The 18,285-nt window shown below is 46.9% G+C and overlaps 1 protein-coding gene across 1 annotated transcript in view; it reads right to left on the bottom strand.

The window, feature by feature from the left end:
• Positions 1-1,034: 1,034 nt before the first annotated feature.
• FBXL2 (F-box and leucine rich repeat protein 2) overlaps positions 1,035-18,285 on the bottom strand; it is a 53,389-nt gene continuing 36,138 nt past the window's right edge. Inside the window, exons 6-15 of the mRNA XM_061996394.1 lie at positions 16,431-16,499; positions 16,249-16,344; positions 15,811-15,937; positions 15,532-15,606; positions 12,049-12,179; positions 8,127-8,187; positions 6,443-6,487; positions 6,102-6,158; positions 3,041-3,253; positions 1,035-1,142 (exon numbers count right to left, since the gene is read on the bottom strand). Coding sequence (XP_061852378.1) covers positions 1,035-1,142; positions 3,041-3,253; positions 6,102-6,158; positions 6,443-6,487; positions 8,127-8,187; positions 12,049-12,179; positions 15,532-15,606; positions 15,811-15,937; positions 16,249-16,344; positions 16,431-16,499 — 982 coding nt within the window. The remainder of the gene's footprint in view (positions 1,143-3,040; positions 3,254-6,101; positions 6,159-6,442; positions 6,488-8,126; positions 8,188-12,048; positions 12,180-15,531; positions 15,607-15,810; positions 15,938-16,248; positions 16,345-16,430; positions 16,500-18,285) is intronic.

Consider the following 18,285-nt stretch of genomic DNA (forward strand, 5'->3'; position numbering starts at 1 on the left):
CACAGTCACTCTTACACAGAAAAGCTTTCTGAACTGAAAATCATCTCAGATAATTAAGTGGCTTAATATAAAAAAGTCCAGTTCTTTTTTCTAACCCTCTAGCACTGAAAAACTAAGAATGAAAGCACGGCCCTAAGAGTTAATACATAGATTGCATCATTATTACTATCATTCAGAAGTTGACAGCTTCTTAAATAACCCAAAATGTGGAGAGGTTGGCTTCCTGCATTCAAAAAGCACAGGTTTGGTTTGGTTCAACTCCTGCCTAAGCTCCGTTTGCCCCCTGGCTCGCTGTGTCCCTGAAAATAGGGGTGGGGACAAAGAGCCTCGGACTGAATCCCCTGCTCAGCGTAGTTCCTGCAACTGAACCCGGTATCCGTCAGCGGTAGCGAAGCGTGAACAGCATCATCCCCTCCCTGGGCCTGGAAGGGCTGTGCCCTTTCCCTGCAGCCTGAGGGGAAGGGGAGGGCCCGTGGCGGGCTCTGGGGCAGGCCACAGGGATGTTCTTGCCCCTGGGAAAGGCCGATGGTGTCGGGCACAAAAGGTGCTTCAGCCAGGGGCTGGCTCGGTGCCGACGGGCAGCTCCAGCGAAGCAGCTTCAACAACTTGGAAAGCACGTGGGTAGCCGTCTGGAGGTGCTCTCTTACCTTGTGCCATGACCTCTGCTGTCCTGTCGGGCAGTTCAGGAGGAAGCTGACGAGCCGTTTCGCTCCAGAGCTGACGGTTACCTTGCGGGTTTTGGTCAACATCTGCCGAAGCTGCTTTGTCCTCCCAGCCCGTGGTGGGTGGCACCAGCACGGCAGCTTCGGTTCCTCGAGCCCCGCCGTAGGCAGAGCTTCCCCCAGCAGCCGGGCGGGAAGCAGCCGCGGCTACAAACCGAAGCGTCCCAGCCGAAGCCACGGCTGCACCTTCACCGTAAACGTTTGTCACCCGGGGAACAAAACAATCGCTTTTCTTGTGACAGAGAGCGGAGGGAGCAGCAGCCCCGGGAGCGCTGCGGCACAGCGGCTGCGGCCTGCGCTCGGCTGCCACGCTCACAGGATGGTGCAGCATCTGCAGAGGCGCTGGCCGCTGCCTCCCACCGACGGCGGCGGCGTCACCGGGGCGAAGTAGGCGTGGACCTTCACGTGAGGTAGGTGAGCCTGGGGAGACACACACATCAACAACTCGACACACACACCAACGACTCGACACAACACACACACCGACGACTCAACACACACACGACTCGACACACACACCAACACACGCACCAACGACTTGACACACACCACCGACTCAAAACACACCAACGACTCAACACACGCACATCAACGACTCAACACACACACCAACAACTCCACACAACACACACACGACACACACACCAACACACGCACCAACGACTTGACACACACCAACGACTCAACACACGCACATCAACGACTCAACACACACACACATCAATGACTCACACACACATCAACGACTCAACAACACACACACGACTCGACACACACACCAATGACAACACACACGCACCAACGACTCAACACACACCAACGACTCGACACACACCAACAACTCGACACACACCAACAACTCAAAACACACACATCAACGACTCAACACACACACACACATCGACTCAACACACACATCAATGACTCAACACACACACACACACATCAACGACTCAACACACACACCAATGACTCAACACACACACACCAACTCAACACACACACACATCAATGACTCAACACACACATCAATGACTCAACACACACATCAATGACTCAACACACACACACCACAGACTCAACACACACACCAATGACTCAACACATACACAACAACACAACACACACACACACCAACGACTCAACAGTCACTAGACACAGGCAGTGGTACACCTCTGCTCCTGCCAACCAGCGCGCTCTCCTTACAGTGGGCAGCTGGAAAGAAAGTGTCTAAGACACTTTGCTGCCCCAGCTGTCTTCTGCCATGCAATTCTGCCCCATCCAGCCAAGGCACACTCATGTCTGGGCTCCCACTCAGTTCCCAACAAAGCCCCCAGCAGCCCAGAGAGCTGCATGGCAGGAGAGGATCACAGAATGGTAGGGGTTGGAAAGGACCTTTAGAGATCATCCAGTCCAACCTCTCTGCCAAAGCAGGTCCCACCTAGATCAGGTCACACAGGAAGATGTCCAGGTGGGTCTTGAGGACCTCCAGAGAAGGAGCCTCCACACCCTCCCTGGGCAGCCTGTGCCAGGGCTCCATCACCTCACAGTTTTTTCTTACATTTAAATGGAACTTCGTGTTCCAGCTTCATCCCATCACCCCTTGTCCTGTTGCTAGATACCATAGAAAAAAGGAATGTCCCAAGCTCCTGACACCCATCATTGAGAGATAAATATGAGTGAGATCCCCCCTCAGTCTCCTCCAGACTAAACAGCCCCAGTTCCCACAGCCTTTCCTCATAAGGAAGATGCTCCAGTGCCCTGATCAGCAGAGGCACGTGTTCCCCTGTGGGGAAGAACACATTTGGTCTGGCTACAGAAGAAAGACTGGTCTGTATCTCATCTTTCACAATCCCTGCCTATAGAATCATGGAAAGATTTCAGCTGGAAGAGCCCTTTAAGCTCATGCAGTGCAGCCTTTGTCCCAGCCCTATCAACCACCAGCCCACTTCCCTCAGTGCAACATCCCCCTCCAGGGACAGTGACTGCAGCACCTCCCTGGGCAGCCCCTTCCAATGCCTCACAACCCTGTCAGCAAAGAAACTCCTCCTCTCTCACACCCCAGGACGCAGCTATGAATAGAACTGGGGGTCTGCCCTCAGCAGTGGCTCTCAGATGAGCTTTCCACTTGCACAAGTGTTCGGGTGCTCATCCGGGATACGAAGCTGCAGACAAGCTTCAGGGTGAGGCTGCCCCTTCCAACAGCGATCGTGTCACGGGTTATCAACAGACAACTCCTACTGCTCACAGAGGAAAGGAACACTGAGGCCCTAGAGGGAGTCAGGCCCCGGCCTAGGGACAGGGACAGCGCCACATACCCGGATGCGTTTGATCCCGGCCCGCGTGACTTGCTGGCAGTCGTACAGCTCGATCCGCTCCAGGTTGTGGCAGTTCTCCAGGTGCTCCAGCGTCACGTCGGTGATGAGAAGACAGTTATCGAGCTCCAGGACCTGCAGCCTCTCGTGCCCACACGTGCTGTTGCTCAGATGAAGAATCCCGTCGTCGGTGATCAGTTCACAGTGAGATAAGCTCTAAAACAGAGAGGCAGACAGTTAGCCACAACCACTCCGTCCTAAGTTACTCTGTCTTTCAAACATCAGAAGTCCTCCTTCATTCTAGTGGCTGAAGAGTAGCAAAAATAGGTGTCTGCTCAAGAGAAAGAGCCATCCTTGGACTTGGCTTCAAGATGAGTTAGGATCCCCAACGCCACAGCTTCGGCCAACACCTCAGGCCTCCTTGCTCCTGTGAAGGTGGAAATTCCAAGCCGGCCAGAGCAGAGCAGGAGGCGTGCCAGGAATGGGAGACAGCTCTAAGGATGGCCAAGAGCATCCAGGAGCGGAGGAGGATCTGCTGCCAGCATTTCCCAGCTGCCATGTCTGCAGCCGCAGCAGCGAGCCCCAGCCTGCGCCAGCCCTCGCGCGTGAGCAACAATCACCCTGGGCTCATTTGCCAAAGGAACGTTTCAGGGGAACTGTGAGCGCCTGGCACCTCAGCCTGGCCCTGCAGGGACCCTCCTGTACAGCTGCAGGAGCAGCTCTGTCCTGCAACACATTATCATCCCCCAAAATCCTGCTCCTCTGCAGCATGTGTCATTGCTCCCTTGCCTTTCACAAGCATGGAAGAAGTTGCAGCATCTCAGGCAGCAGCACCAGGTCAAGCAGTTTCCTGGTTCCTTTTGGAGCTGCACTGATGACGAGCACAGCAGAAAACAGACTTTCCTCAGAGGTGGCTTTAAAAACCCACTGATTGCCCCCAGTGAAACAAAAGCTCTTGTGGGACCTCTGACCTCTGCTCCCCTCACCTGGGGCTCTGAGCTGCCTCCTGCCTTCATGCACGTATCAAAGTCCAACCCTGCCCGGATCTGAAGTAGCATTTCCTCGCAACTGAGGAAGCAAAGCAGTGATCCAAAAGCCCTTTTTATCTCAGAGCAAGCAAACAATGGTGCTCAGCAGGATCTCCTGCCTTCCCCTCTCTCCCTCCAGCCCACTGCCAGCTGATGCAGCCTGAGGACTGCCAGCTGCAACCCTTCTACCTCAGCTACAGCCACGGGCCTTTCTTGCCCCTACCAGGCACATGAGGTCTGTCCTGCCCTTTAGAACAACCCCCTCCTCAACTTTTTTCTCCTCCTTTGCTCAAGAGGATGAACAACTAAGGAGAAAAGCGGTTGGGGGCAGGTCTGCAGCCCCTCCTTAAGTCTGACCCACTTTACCCAGTGGCCAAGCAAGGGCAGTGACCCTGAGCAGCACAGCTGGCACGTGCCATCCCCAAAAGCCAACAGAAACAGAGCCCTTGCTCCTACCAACACTGCTTCACCTTATGACACGTTTACAGTCTGCAAGTCTATCAACTTTAAACACTGAAGTTCTCTCCTGTACCTCATGTACCTCTTCAGGAGGTTTTGGCTCACAACTTGGAAACAGTCAGCAGCTGCAGGGTTAAAAGACACTTCTGCTAGACCTGCTGTTTCAAGGAAGAGGGGGGCAGGTTCCAGTAAGCAGCTAATTAAGAGTTTTCCACCCCAGGAAATAAGCAGCTTAGAAAATCAGCTTTCCTGAGACACTGTGTTGGGTCATCACAGGGTGCACAGCTGAGTTCTTAGAACTTGTACAACAGATGTGCCAAGATACACACTGCTCATTAAACCAGGTGGTGGGTCTGACTTCACAAGCCCACTAGAAAGTGTTAATTATGTGGAAGTTTATGAAGGCAATTGCTTGGGATCTTTAGAACAAAGAGATATGGTCAAATTCTGGGGTTTTTTTGTTGATACACCCTAAATGCTGTGTAGAAATCAACTGTGGCGTGATACTCTGGGCCAGTAAGGAACAGCATCATCAACTAAGCTGCAGAATTCAGTTGTCTGCTCACCTCCAGGAATGTGATGAGTATTTCACAGGCTCTCTAACCATCTGAATGGACAATTATTGAACATTTTCAGCTGAAATTGCTTCTGGAAACTGATTCTATCAATAAAACATCTGAATAGTCTGATACCAGCAAAGATTAAGAGTTGGTTATAATCACTCTAACAGTGCTTTTGCTTGTTGCCACTGTCTCCTGAGTCTCCAGACACCAAGAAACACATTCAAAGTTGATTTCTGAGGCATTTTGTTTAAACTGCAAGTACACCTAAACATATGCTAAAGCACAGCTACTGGGAGTTTACAGAACCACCAACAGCATGGGATTTCACATCTGAACTACCAAGCTCAGCTGAGGGAGAGTACTTGGCACTTGCTAGTGTGCTTTTTCCTTCCCTGTAATTCTCAGCCATCATCCTTCCTACACATCAGCAAACCCCATCACAGAACAGGGAGCTCCACAGCTCCTGACAACTCTCCTTTGGTTTAACATTAAGAATGAAGCTGCAGAAATGAGCCTGGACAGTTAATAAGCAAAACTAAAGAATGACAAGAATAAAAACCAGTGAACAAGCTCCTTTTAAAAAGCCACCTCACGTTGCCACCTTAGTGACACTGAACACCACTCACTAATCATAACACAATTTAATTAACAGAGCAGCAAACCCTCCTTTAATCCCATCCAAGAACAGATTATAAAGATGCTTGTTCTCTGACAGAGAGCTGAAGGAGTACATAACAAGCCTACACTTATGGGACCAACTGGCCCTAAACACAGGAGCTCCTATTGTAAGGGGAGTCCAGCAATTCTGGAGCACTTTGACTGAAAACCAGCTCAACTCTATTCCCTGAAACTGCTGCTCACTATTTGCAGTGCCACACCCCCTGAGAAAACCATCACAGCTACAGGACAGGCATCAGGGCAGGCACAGAGTGAACAGCTTGGGTTTGTACTGCAGGACTGGTGCACAAATGTGATGTTGGGAGATGTGAAAAGGTCACATAGAGTTAAACTTACCAATGCTTGGAGCTTAGGACAGTGTATAGAAAGTTGTATCAAGGTGCTGTCAGTTATCTAGGAATAAGAGATCAAACAAACAACAATAAGCAGCAGGCAGTAGGAGAGTCCACCCTCAACTAAGATCTCTCTTTCTCTACCAGACTCAGGCTCTGTTCTTTCTGGAAAGCACCCAATCACCTGTTACTCTTCAAGCATTTCCCTCTATAGTATGTCCCATATTCACCATCATGAACACAGCACTATGAATAAAGCCCAAGGCACATACATCTAACTGCAAGTGCTAACACACTGCAAGCTCACACTGGACATTCAATGTTCCTTCTCATATCAAACCTCACCAAAACACACTCCTCCAAGTCCATCTTCTCCAGCTCATGGCAGTTCTGAAATGGATCAACAAAAGATTAAATGAAACACAGAGACATAAAGTCACACCCAGGGACAATAGTATGGGATAGCACAGCACAGGGGAAACTGTCAGCTAAAGCCCCTCAAGTATTTGATCACTATCAAAGGACAGAAAATGGCTTAAAAAGTCCCTCTCAAACCTCTTTGTTTCAGCCTTTGTCTTACTAATGAAAGGCTCTTGCTCTGTAGGGTTTGAACAGCAGGTAGCAGCACTCACTCATCCCCCTTCCCTCTCCCCTTTTGGGGTCAGCTTCAAGCCAGAGGTGAGGTATTTACAGCCAGCAAACGAAAGCTACTGATCTGCATACAGATGGATCCAGCTTGTGCCTCCATCAACTTGCCCCAAACTCATCTAAGCCTGTGGAACATCTCCTGTCTCCCATCACACAGGAGACAGAAGCCTCATTAACTATCTGCTTTGTTAATGAATGCTGCAAATATCAAGCACAGACCACTTTTGGGCTCAGAGAAGCAGCATTTACCCAAGCAATCTTCCCAACACAAGCTCTTCCAAGGGCTTTCAATCTCTGCTCATGACTAAATTCAAGGAAATGATGTCACCTTGTGACCTGGCAGCAGACCACACGGTGCCATGGCTCAGCCCAAACCCCAACCAGAGTTTACAGGCACAGGAATAAACAGTTTCACTTGCAGCTGCCAAAAGCAGGCTTGAGGTTGAGGACCAACAGCCCCAGGCTGGAGTGCTGAGTGATTAGATTTTTTGGGGTGTAAATAGCACAAGTATGTGTCACTTTTGTAGGGGAAATCTGTCTAAAACACATAACACAAGTTTCCAGTTGTGGTAAGCACAATAAATTTGGGTTTGGTATGTTTCAATGGAAAAGAGGGAATAAAGTGTAAAGTGCAGCAGTAGATAATAGATCAAGTTGCAGTTCTAAGTATAATCCAGAAAGAAAATCACTTCTCAGTCCCCTCCTCCACTGGGCTTTTCCTACTTCATTCTTCTTCCCCTATCCCTTCCCAGCAGAACCCCAGGATCTCTGCTCCCCTGTGGCCTCCACGGCTGCAGGAGCAGGGCCTCACCATGCTCTCCACCATGGTCCACAGGGGAATCTCTCTTCCAGTACCTGGGCACCTTCTCCACTGACCTTGGTGTCTGTGGAGATGTTGCTCTCCCATTCTCACTCCCTTGGGCTGCTGTTGCACTTTAGCATCAGCCCAGCAATTTCTTCCCCTTCTCCAATGTGTTAATCACTGAGGTGTTACCTCTATTGCTAATTGGCTCAGCCTTGGTCAGCGGTGAGTCCATGTCAGACTGGCCCTGTCAGGTACAGGAGAAGCTTCTAGCAGCTCTTTGTTTAAATAAGCCACCCCTGTAAACCTCCACTACCAAAACCTGGCCACAGAAACTTGCTACACTTCTCCACTGGCACAGGCTGCCCAGGGAGGGTGTGGAGGCTCCTTCCTTGGAGGTCTTCAAGACCTGCCTGGACACGTTCCTGTGTGACCTGATCTAGGTGACCCTGCTTCTGCAGGGAGGTTGGGCCAGATGATCTCTAAAGGTCCCTTCCAACCCCTACCATTCTATGATCATGAACTGCATCAATTCACTGCTGCTCAGTAGCAAGGAAAACCTTCCAAAATGATCCTTACCCGTGCTAAAAGGGTAAAACCAGCATCTGTTAGGTGTGAACATCTTGCAGCTTCCAAAATCCTGGAAAAGTTTGTTTAAATGTTAAAGAAATCGTTTAACATAGAGAAAATGCATTTCAGATAGAAAGCTTAAAGATATAAATCTCCTGAACTTCAAGCTCTCAATAGCAGGTGGATATGCAAGCCTCTTTTTCCCAGGGATCTGCAGTTAAGAAGCCCTAGGTGGGCTTTCATCCAGCTTGTTAAAGACTCTTAATAGTCACAGCACAGATTAAGTTCATTCTTCAACTCTCCTCAGCACTTAGTGGGGGAAAAAGGACACATCATGATAGGTATTTTCACCTTTTGTTTCAGTAAGAGAGAGTTAATGCTCAGGTTTTCTCATGTGTTCTGTGAGGAAAGACAGGGGAGAACAAACCCCTGAGTTAAGGCAAATGCAGAGGAAGCCTTAAAACCTGTCACCTCAGCTCAGGATGTTGGGAAGCCACAAAGCTGAGAAACTGCTTACTGGAAATGCACTCTGCAGGAGGCACAGTGAAGCAAGTTACCAGAAAGCAAGGAACATAACACCTCCAAAAGCCCACAGTAAAAACAAGAAACTAGAGAAAACAACCAACTTGTTTTGGCAAGACAAAACCCACCACTCTTTCCACAGGCACTGGGAAGCAGGGAGTGACTGAAAAACAAAAGGTCAGCTGCCCCAAGCAGCCCCAGTGCTGTGAGGAACAGGCCTGGGCTGTATCCCACTCATGTTGTCACTTCTGTTTTCCTTTTCTAATGAACACCTTTCATTTTGCAGGTGGAGTCAGTACCAAGGATGACTGAGGGGAAACCACAGCACCATCTAAGTACAACTGAGCCCCTCACCACGGTACCACCACTTCTGCACTGGGGTCTGCAGGGAGGAGGCAGGGAAAGAGGGACAAAAGAAGCTGTGGCAACACTGAGAGGCATCTAGATCCTTCCACTGGTTTAGGAGGTCATTAGAAAGCTCTTTAGAGAGAGAAAGTGCAAAGGCAAAAGCCATCCTGTGGGCAGGGGAGTAACACAACCCCAGCAGAGCACAGGCTGTGAGGCTCGGACTGGGCTGGATCAGGCTCTTCCAAGGCAAAAGCAAGAGTGCAGCTGAGTTCAGAGGTGAGCAGTCCCCCAGGATACACCCTGGAAAACCACTTCAGAGTGCTGGTGTTCAACAAGGATCTCAAGTGTGGTGGACACTCAAGGACAGCCAACACAAGGCAGGTGCTGCTTCCCAAAGGGGTGGTTGTAACACCTCTGGATTTTCTTTCCACGCTCCCATTTGTGGAGTAGGTGTCTCTCCATCAAGGGCAATTAGCAGCCTATCATGAAATACTCTCAGCTACTCTGAAAACTACCCAAGATAACAAATAGGAAAGGAAAAAACTCACCACTCCCACAAAACCCCCATGGTTCAGGTCACACTTGTTATACTTTTTCCTCCTTTCATCAAATACTTGCTTTCAAGCCCACCTACACTTAGAACCATTGTCTCTCCAGTCCCATTACATTTGAAGAGAGGGGGAAAAATGACATCCACAGTGTACAAAATAGTGAGGATGCTACTTACTGAGCATCTGGTTGAAAAAGAAGGATATGGAAATGGAGGGGTAAGAGGCCAGAAGCCTAAGCAGCTCTCATTTTCCTGCAACTGAGTGTGTAGCCAGCCAGAGAGCAGAGCAGGCAGAGTGAGCTATATATACACATGCTGCAGCAATCAAGCCCCAGCGTGAGAAACAGGTGGGAAGGCACTGGTCAGCATGAAAATCAGCAAAGTTCCATTTTGTGCTTTGTTTTAGAGGTTGTACATAATTATAGAGGCTTTCTTGCCAGATGCAGCTGACATTTCTTCCCTGCCCAGTGACTCGTGACAAAGCACCTAACAGAGGAGGCAAAATGGTATCTGAGAGCGGGTTCCCCACTCTTACAAAGCAATGTTCTCTGAAGCAGACCTCACAGCTCTAATCCCTGTTTGCTGATGTCTTTTGGGTACACCTGGAGTGTCTCTGCTCACAGCAGCTCCTGTAGGTTCTGTTCAATTAGCAGCAGGTGGGAGAGAATAGCTGTGGGGCTAAATCCTCACTCCACACCTCGACAAGACATCCATGGTTCCTGGGTGCTGTCCTCCACAAGCCTCACCAAAACACCCCCCAGGAACTTAACAATTCAAAAGAGAATGAATGAGCAGATATAAAAAGGGATGAGGAGACAGCTTTATCTTCATGTATGGGATAAAAGCAGCTGAAGGGAGCTGGGCAAGCTTAGGATTTTCCTCCAGGTAGATGTTGTCAGTGTAACAGCAGCAGAGCAGAACATCCAAGACCCAGAAGTGAGAGCAGCACAGCAAATAGTCCAAAGCTCCCCAGCAGGGCCAGCACATCCAAAGGCAGCACAATTTCCTTCCACACTCAGCACCACGATCCTTCGAGGGCACAAAGACGTGTGGAATTCCATTTCCCTTGGATTTCCAACGTCATTTTTATCAAGTCCTTTCTACCCTCACTCCCAAAAGCCTCGCAGCAGACATGTGCATCAGCTGTCCCTCCTCTGGTGCTCCCGTGCTGCGCTCACTGCAAAGGCTGCTCCCGAGGACCGCACCAGGACGGCTCACGCCTTCCCCCTCGTGGCACAGGACGGGCCAACAGTTCACCTACCGAAGCCAAAACAGATTCTGCTGCAGCTGTGCTGCCCTGGGAACGGGTTGCAAAACTAATACAGCTCTTTTTGATTCGCAATCCGAGCTGTGAGTTGAGAGGAACCGAGGGCAGAGATCAGGAATAACAGCCCAGCTTTTAAAGGAGCAGGGTGAAGGGTGCCAGAAGACCCCTAAGCCCCTCACACGGGCACACATCAGCTCTGCAGAGCAGGAATGCTTACATGAAGGGCACTGGCACTCTGGAATTCTTTTAAGGACAGGTTTTCTACGGTAACAAAAGCTCTTTTCCATTGAGTCAGCTAAGGGAATGCTGTGTGACAGCCTGCTGCATGCTGCCATTTGAATGGAGCTTCCCCTCCTATCTGATCTACACTTTCCTCCATTTACCCATCACTGAAGTGTCACAAGTTGCAACTCCTCAACACTCCTGTCCTGAATGGTAAGTCAGTGGCATCCAAAATGCATTTGTTTGGATTGAATGTGCATTAAACTTAGACCTTACAAGAGGTATTGTTTGTCTCTACAAGCAGAGAGCTGCTGCATGACTGAGCTTCGTTATGAAAGCTGGAGCTGTCCCCACTTCTAACCCCACCACCACAACATACATGTTAGCACAGGTCACACCAATGGCAAAACTGGTATTATTTGAACTGCTACTCAACACATATCACAGAAATGTCAGTCCTTAGTGCTTGCAGCCATGAGCACACTCAGTGTCAGAGTTCAGGAGTGCCAGGCAGTACTGCAGAGCACATTAAACCCATATTTCTAGTGACATCTGTAAATACAATACTCAGGGAGGATGTAGCAAGACAAACAAGTGCGATAAAACCCCAGCAGAGTACAAACATCACAAGACACAACAAAACCAGAGATATTTTTACCCTTTAAAAACAACACAGTGGGCTTTATATCTCCTTTTCTTCTGGCTCTTAATTACCACCCGAGATATTTAGCTAGAAGCACAGAGCTGAACTGTTCAGGAGGTTCCACATGTTCTAGTTGTATTAACTCTTATTTCTCCACTATACAGTGGGCTGAGAGAGAGCTAGAGAGCTAGACAGGACCAGCCCTCAAGTTTATACTCAGCTAGTACTTGTCAGTTAATGTTTTGATTGCAGAGGTAACACAAACAACACAAAGTTAAATCAAACCTGTGGGTATCAGCTGATTATCTTCAGAAGGGAATGTCTTAGGTCAGGCCTGTAACAACATGACATACTCACGACATGCTCGTGGCATACTCACTTCAGCCTTGGACAGTTTAGACCAAGTGCTGTGAGAGAAGCATCTGTAAGGTTGCTACAGCCTGAAACACAGAGAGACTGAAGTCTGTGGCATCCTCTACAGATTTTTACAATGCCTTCATCTGAGATTTGCTGCAACACAGAAGAAGGTTGAAGTTACTCCCTTTATCCCCGAACCAGCCAAGAACAAAACTCAAGTCATATCACTGAAGTGTGAGTGTCACACTGGAAATAACCAGGGCACAACCAGAACATTCCATGGTGAAACCACTCTCACTGCCAACACACAATTCCTACTATGTTTTTTTCTCCACAGATCTCGAGTTCCGCTCCCAGGCAGTCTGAGCTGTTTCTTGTCCCCTTCCTCTTTCCCTTTGGTTTTGCTTTGTGATTTTCACTTGTTTTTAATTTAGTAGCCAGTGTGTGACACAGCTTGCAGCTGTGTTTGTAAATGGGTGTCTATGGTTGCTATAAAGTTCAGCTCTTTTGTTCCAGTATCTCTGTAAGTTCAGGGACAGTCTAAAAGAGAGCTTTAGGCTGGAGAGCAGGAGAGCTAAATACCTGTTTTGTGCTGGAGCAATAGGACTCAAAGGTAAAAATCCTTCACTTTTAGATTCTTTTTTCAAAGCAGCAGTTACAGGTGAACTGTAAATATAATCCATTCTCTACAGAAGAGAGATGTTAAAGAGAAATGGTAAAGCCAGGTTTGCCCTACCTGCTGCAGTTGTCTTTAGCTGCAAGACTTCACTCTAAAGAGCTTTTCCATTTCTCAGAATTGTTTTGTACTAGATATTCACCATAGGAACTCTACATTTGGAATATGAATTTAACAGTTTTCTCTCTGAAATGGGGACTGTAAGAAATACAGCTGCAGAAAATCTGTGTGCCCGACTCTAGGTGATCCTGCTGTGGCAGGGGGGTTGCACTGGATGAGCTTTCCAGGTCCCTTCCAGCCCTTGAGGTTCTGTGACTCTGTGAGAATCTGCACTGTATAGAAATGCAGCTGCACACAAAATAGCAACAGGAACGAAGTTACTGGGGGGGTGTGTGCAAACATTGTTATTTTTACAGTTCTTCTATTCTGGAAAAGAGGATTCTCTGCTCCTCCCACTCCTAACTCAACAATTTCATTCTGCTGAATGACTGAGCCTTCATGGTGAAACAGGTTCTTTTATTCCCTGGCCTAACATTATTCTTCCAATAAGAACAAAGACTTCTGCTGTATTTTGAATTGGAGAGTACACATTCCTTTTTATAAGTCACTCAACTAATACTACTATAGCACATTTCTGAGGCTACAGCCACAAACGTCACCTTTCATAGCAGTAGCTCAGTGCAGAAGGAGCTCACCTTAAGCTTCCTCTCCCAACCCAGCACTTTTTAATATCAGCAGTTTAGATTTGCTTTTTTTTCCCCCCTGTCAAATACAAATTATTCCAGACTGAGACCTGGAAGTCTTGGTGTCTTTTTGTGGATCCAGAAGGATTTGCATCATCTACAGACAAGAAGATAAGCCTCTTTTTTTGTCTCATTGAAAGAACACATCAAGCAGGTCTTTCTGGATTTGACTCTCTAAAAAGTGTTCTTCTCTGGAACTGTTTGGTTTCCCTTTTGAGAGATATGCATGACTCTATCACTGGAAAAAGGAGCTATTTTGGAGGTAAGGACTATGTAAATTTTATGCTGCTGTTGGGAGATGGACAAACCTTTCAAGTTCCATTCCATTCTGAACTTGCTTGTGATTTCAGTGCCCACGTCCCTTTCAGGAAATAAAAGTGCTCCAAAAACTCCTGCAAGTCTCCAGTTCCTAAAACCTTTCTCTGAAGGTGGTACCTTTCAGGTGTGTAGTTTCCAGAGCTGTTTAGTCCATAGCTGCTGGAGCTGACCTAACATTTCACAAGGTCCATACACCAGAGCCACTAGCATTAAAGTGTGGACCATATAAAGGACAAGGAGACCTGCTGTGTAAAAATAAGTGCTGGCCCTTTGATCACAAAGAGCCTGGCTGCTTCTGGAAGCATGTTCTGAGCCACAGCAAGCAGGATATGTCTCCAGTGAAATGAAGCTTAAAGCACGTGGAACTAGGCAGGACACACAGTGTCAGCTCAAAAATATCCAAAGGGAAAAATACTTTCCCTTGTGAGGGTTTTCTGTTTGTGCTTCAATATCTACACGACTACAAACACTGATAACACTCAATAAACACCGGGCAAGGGAAACCTCTGGTATACTTCTATGCCAACAATTCTTTCAAGTATGAGAGATTAGTAGAGGCTCATCAGACCTCTGGACAGCCTTCCACAGAAACCATCAGAAGAGGCTGGCCTTGCTCTATCTCAGGCAAAAGACAACAGAGAAAGAACTTTGGAGGAGGAGGAGGACAGCAAAAGGAAGAGTGAAAGGGAGGGAAACTAAGCACTGACTTTATCTAAACGTGGTTCTGACCAAAAGAAGGAACTTCCCTTCATTCCCGTTATCCAGCTTCAGTGGGCACCTAAATTCTGACTGAAAAGCCTGGAAACACTCTCACTAAACATCTCCCTCATAGAAGTTCAAGTTTTGTATTCATATTGTCCATCATTTCTGCACTAACTTTTAATAATCCACTCCAAAACGTTCAGCACTCTAAAGAAATCTATGGGTCCAAAAACGTTCATCTTAATAAAAACTGGTCCCATGCCACATTCATACAGCAATAATGTGTGAAACAGACTTGGAACTTCTAGCCTAAGCAGATTTTATGATACCTTTTAGCAATAAAACTGGAGAAAATGTTCCAAAAGGGAAAAAAAACCCCCTAACTTCATACATTCTGATTTATGTCAGTATTTTCTAAGGCTTATTTACAGACAAAGAATGCCTTAAATACATTTAACACCTAAAAGGATATCTTCCCCATGCCTAAAAAGTCACATCAGAACCAGCAAATATAAAGCAAATCTAGTTTTTGTGTACTCTCAAGTAGAATTTGAAGCACATGAATGATTCCCTGTCAATTCACTACAAATGAATGTGTTCATTCTTCCATTACTACCAAGACATCTTGCCCTTCTCCTGCTACCTAGATGGTTGTGAATCATCTACTCTTGTGATGCCATTACATTTACTCTCCATTTTGTAGCCCAGGATATGGCTTCTGCTCAATTAGAAGTCTTAACATTAAAAAGGAAGCAAAATGTTTGACTTTAACAGATGGGGGAACAAGAGCCACATCTGTAAATCTGCATACACCGATTTGAATGAACATAGTTAATTCTTGCTACAGCTAAAAGATGGAATGAGGGAGAAAAAAACCAACCCAACACTCAAAATCCACACTCAGCTGGAGAAAGAGCCAGCCCATTTATGACCTCTGTCCCACACAAAATACTGTAAACTGCAGAGATTAACTATTTGAATGAAGTGTGCAGCAGATAACTCATTAGCACTCAAAACCAGTTTCTGATTCGTAGAGAATGCATCTTTTGAAGCTTCAAATACTTACTGTACAGGACTGCAAATTCAGGATTGCAAGTTCATGACAGTGATTCTGAATGTGTTTCAATGCTTCATCCTCTAACTGTATTGAGCAATGAAATCGGGCGGGCACGGGAAAAGAAACAAGGAATTAAAAGCACGGCAAAGCAGCCCAAAGGATGCACACATCTTGTAATAGTCAACAACACACTATAACAAAAACAAATCATAGCTTTTAATTCATGGAGATTTCAAAAACCCCAAATAAAAATGTTATTCCTAAAGGATCACCCAAGCAGTTCTGTACCTGTGTGCAACCTCTAAGAAATAGAGCTTTTAGTCCACTACACCCTTTCACCAGTGCTTCAATACCATCCTTCGTAATCTGATCACACCAGGAAAGATTCAAATGTTCCAGATTTCTGCAACCCTCACTGGGAGAATTAAAAAAATACATAAAGTTAAATCCAGCCTTCAAATAGTCATAACAGTGGGAAACCCAAATTAAACACACTGTTAGAAATTAATGACAGCCAGTGGACTGTGCCAGGCCTCCACAGAACAGTCACGAGCAAGGACCACACACAAACATCACAGTCTACACCCAAGAAGTCCTGTATTTCAGACACAGCCAGTGCTGACACAACACTATTAAGGTTCAGCACTGAGGTTTTTTAAGCTTTATTAAAATGCTGGATAGCTCTTTAAGTGCTTTTCCTTAACACAAAACACCGAGTCTTCTTACCTTAAGCCTTTCAGAGAGCTGTTTGTGATGGCTACGCAAGATGTCAGATCCAGATGTTTCAGCTTGGAACAGAACCTGCTAAGACTGTAACACGTGCTGCAAAACAGCAGACACACTAAAAATACCTTCAGCTACTTCTTTTTCCCAACCTTCCCGTCAAACAAAAAACCCCTTGGGCTTACCTGTCGGTGATTTTTGTGCAGCCGTTTAGATTTAGGTGTTCGATGTTCCTGCAGTTCTGTGCAAAGGTCCTAAAAACAGCAACAAGGAGCTGGGGGGTTGCTCTAAAGGCGCAAGTTGTAATACCGCCACTAGGGCGCGCTCTGTGCGCTGCCTCCTGCCTCCTCCATCCCAAACCTTCACGGGCAAGCCACAAAGAAAGTACCGGCTACACCTCAAATCCATCTGTCTCCGTGGTTGCTTTTTCCTTTCTCGGGTAACTGCTGAAACCGAGTGCTGCTCCTCTCTCAAATGTCACTTAAGGTGTTGACTTCTGCCATGTATAAGCCAGAATTGACTTCAAATGCCTTAACTAAAAACATTAAGGGCATACACAGAAAGGTTTAAATGTCCCATCAAGTTAAATATTAAGCTGTTGGGGTGAGGTTTTGCATATCTCATTGCTGAAGCCTCTGTAGGTCTTAAGGAGCTTGCTGCCACGTCAAATGACAAGGGAGGTACCTGTGCAGCATGGAAGTGGGACCCCAGCCTAACAGATTCCCAATGGCTGTCACAGATGACCCTGTTGGTTAGGACTGTAAAAACTCAAGTGCATCTGTGTGCACTACTGGGTATGAACTCTTAAGGATGATTGCAGCTGTTATACTGCTACAGCCTGTTTTATACTAATAACCCAGAGGAAATACATAAACTTTCTTTTCATCTTCGAGGAGTAATATTTACAGCTGTGCTGCATTTCTGGAACACTGTTTTTATGCCCATGTTTCCTCCAACTGCATGGATTTTATTGGCAGGGGTGGAGGAAACACACACAGAAACGGTTTTGTCTGGAGGCTTGCCGTGGTTAGCAGATCTGACTACATACTCAGCTGGTAACAACGTCCTGGCTCTCCAGTGTGGATTGAAAACAATGGAAAAAAACCCAGCAAGCAGTTACACTGGAGAGACTTTCCACTTGAATTCTCAAAACAGCTATTCCAAAATCCATGTGCTGGAGGGAGATGTACAACCGAGACAGTCTTCAAAGCACTTCAAAGATGCTGCGCTCTGAAGGAACGGCAAACTTTGCCCCTCACATTCAAGCATGGGGAACGTGTCCTGAGAGAGCTGCCACAACCAAAACTGATGTAGAATCATAGAATGGTAGGGGTTGGAAGGGATCAGAAGCTCCACTTCTGCTACTGCCTCCCCTGCTGAGGACACAGGGACCATCTTGCATCTCTGGCAACTTGGAGGAGCATTGCAGCAAATTTCCTCTCTTTTGACAGCAGTTGCCAGTAATCTGGGATTTGGTAATAACACACTTTCCTTTGAGGAGACCCGAGTGCCTGAGGGTAGAAACACACCATGGAGCAGTAGAGGCAAGGAGAGCTCTGGGGAAATCTTTGGGTCTGAAGCTAGGATGCCTTTTTGGGTTACTAAAGCAATCTGTTGCTTAACTAGTTACTGGATGAATTTAGAGAAGCAAACCAGTGAATTAGACTGAATTAGAGATTCTAGAAAGAGCTAAAGGTCACAATGATACCAGACTTCAGAGGTTTCTCCTTTATAGACCTTTCCTCATTTATAGACCTCCAAATCCCTATCCTCATTTGCTATTTTATACAAGCATGATTTAGACTTTGAATGATGAATTATGAGAGAATTGTAGGCAAAGAGTTAAAAGTATTTAAGTAAAGTTCCAGTGCCCACTTATCTGTGAGCAGGAGGCCTTCAGAATCAGCCTGAGAAGCAGCCCAGGGACAGAGCCTTGAGGGTGCCTTAGGGCAGCAAAGCAATTATGTTTTGGATATAAACCATGGGATCGAACAGACAAACAACTTCAACACCGTTTCAGCAAGGCCACAGTGCCCAAAG

The sequence above is a fragment of the Colius striatus genome, chromosome 5 (assembly GCF_028858725.1).
Source record: "Colius striatus isolate bColStr4 chromosome 5, bColStr4.1.hap1, whole genome shotgun sequence".
NCBI classification, from domain to species: Eukaryota; Metazoa; Chordata; class Aves; order Coliiformes; family Coliidae; genus Colius; species Colius striatus.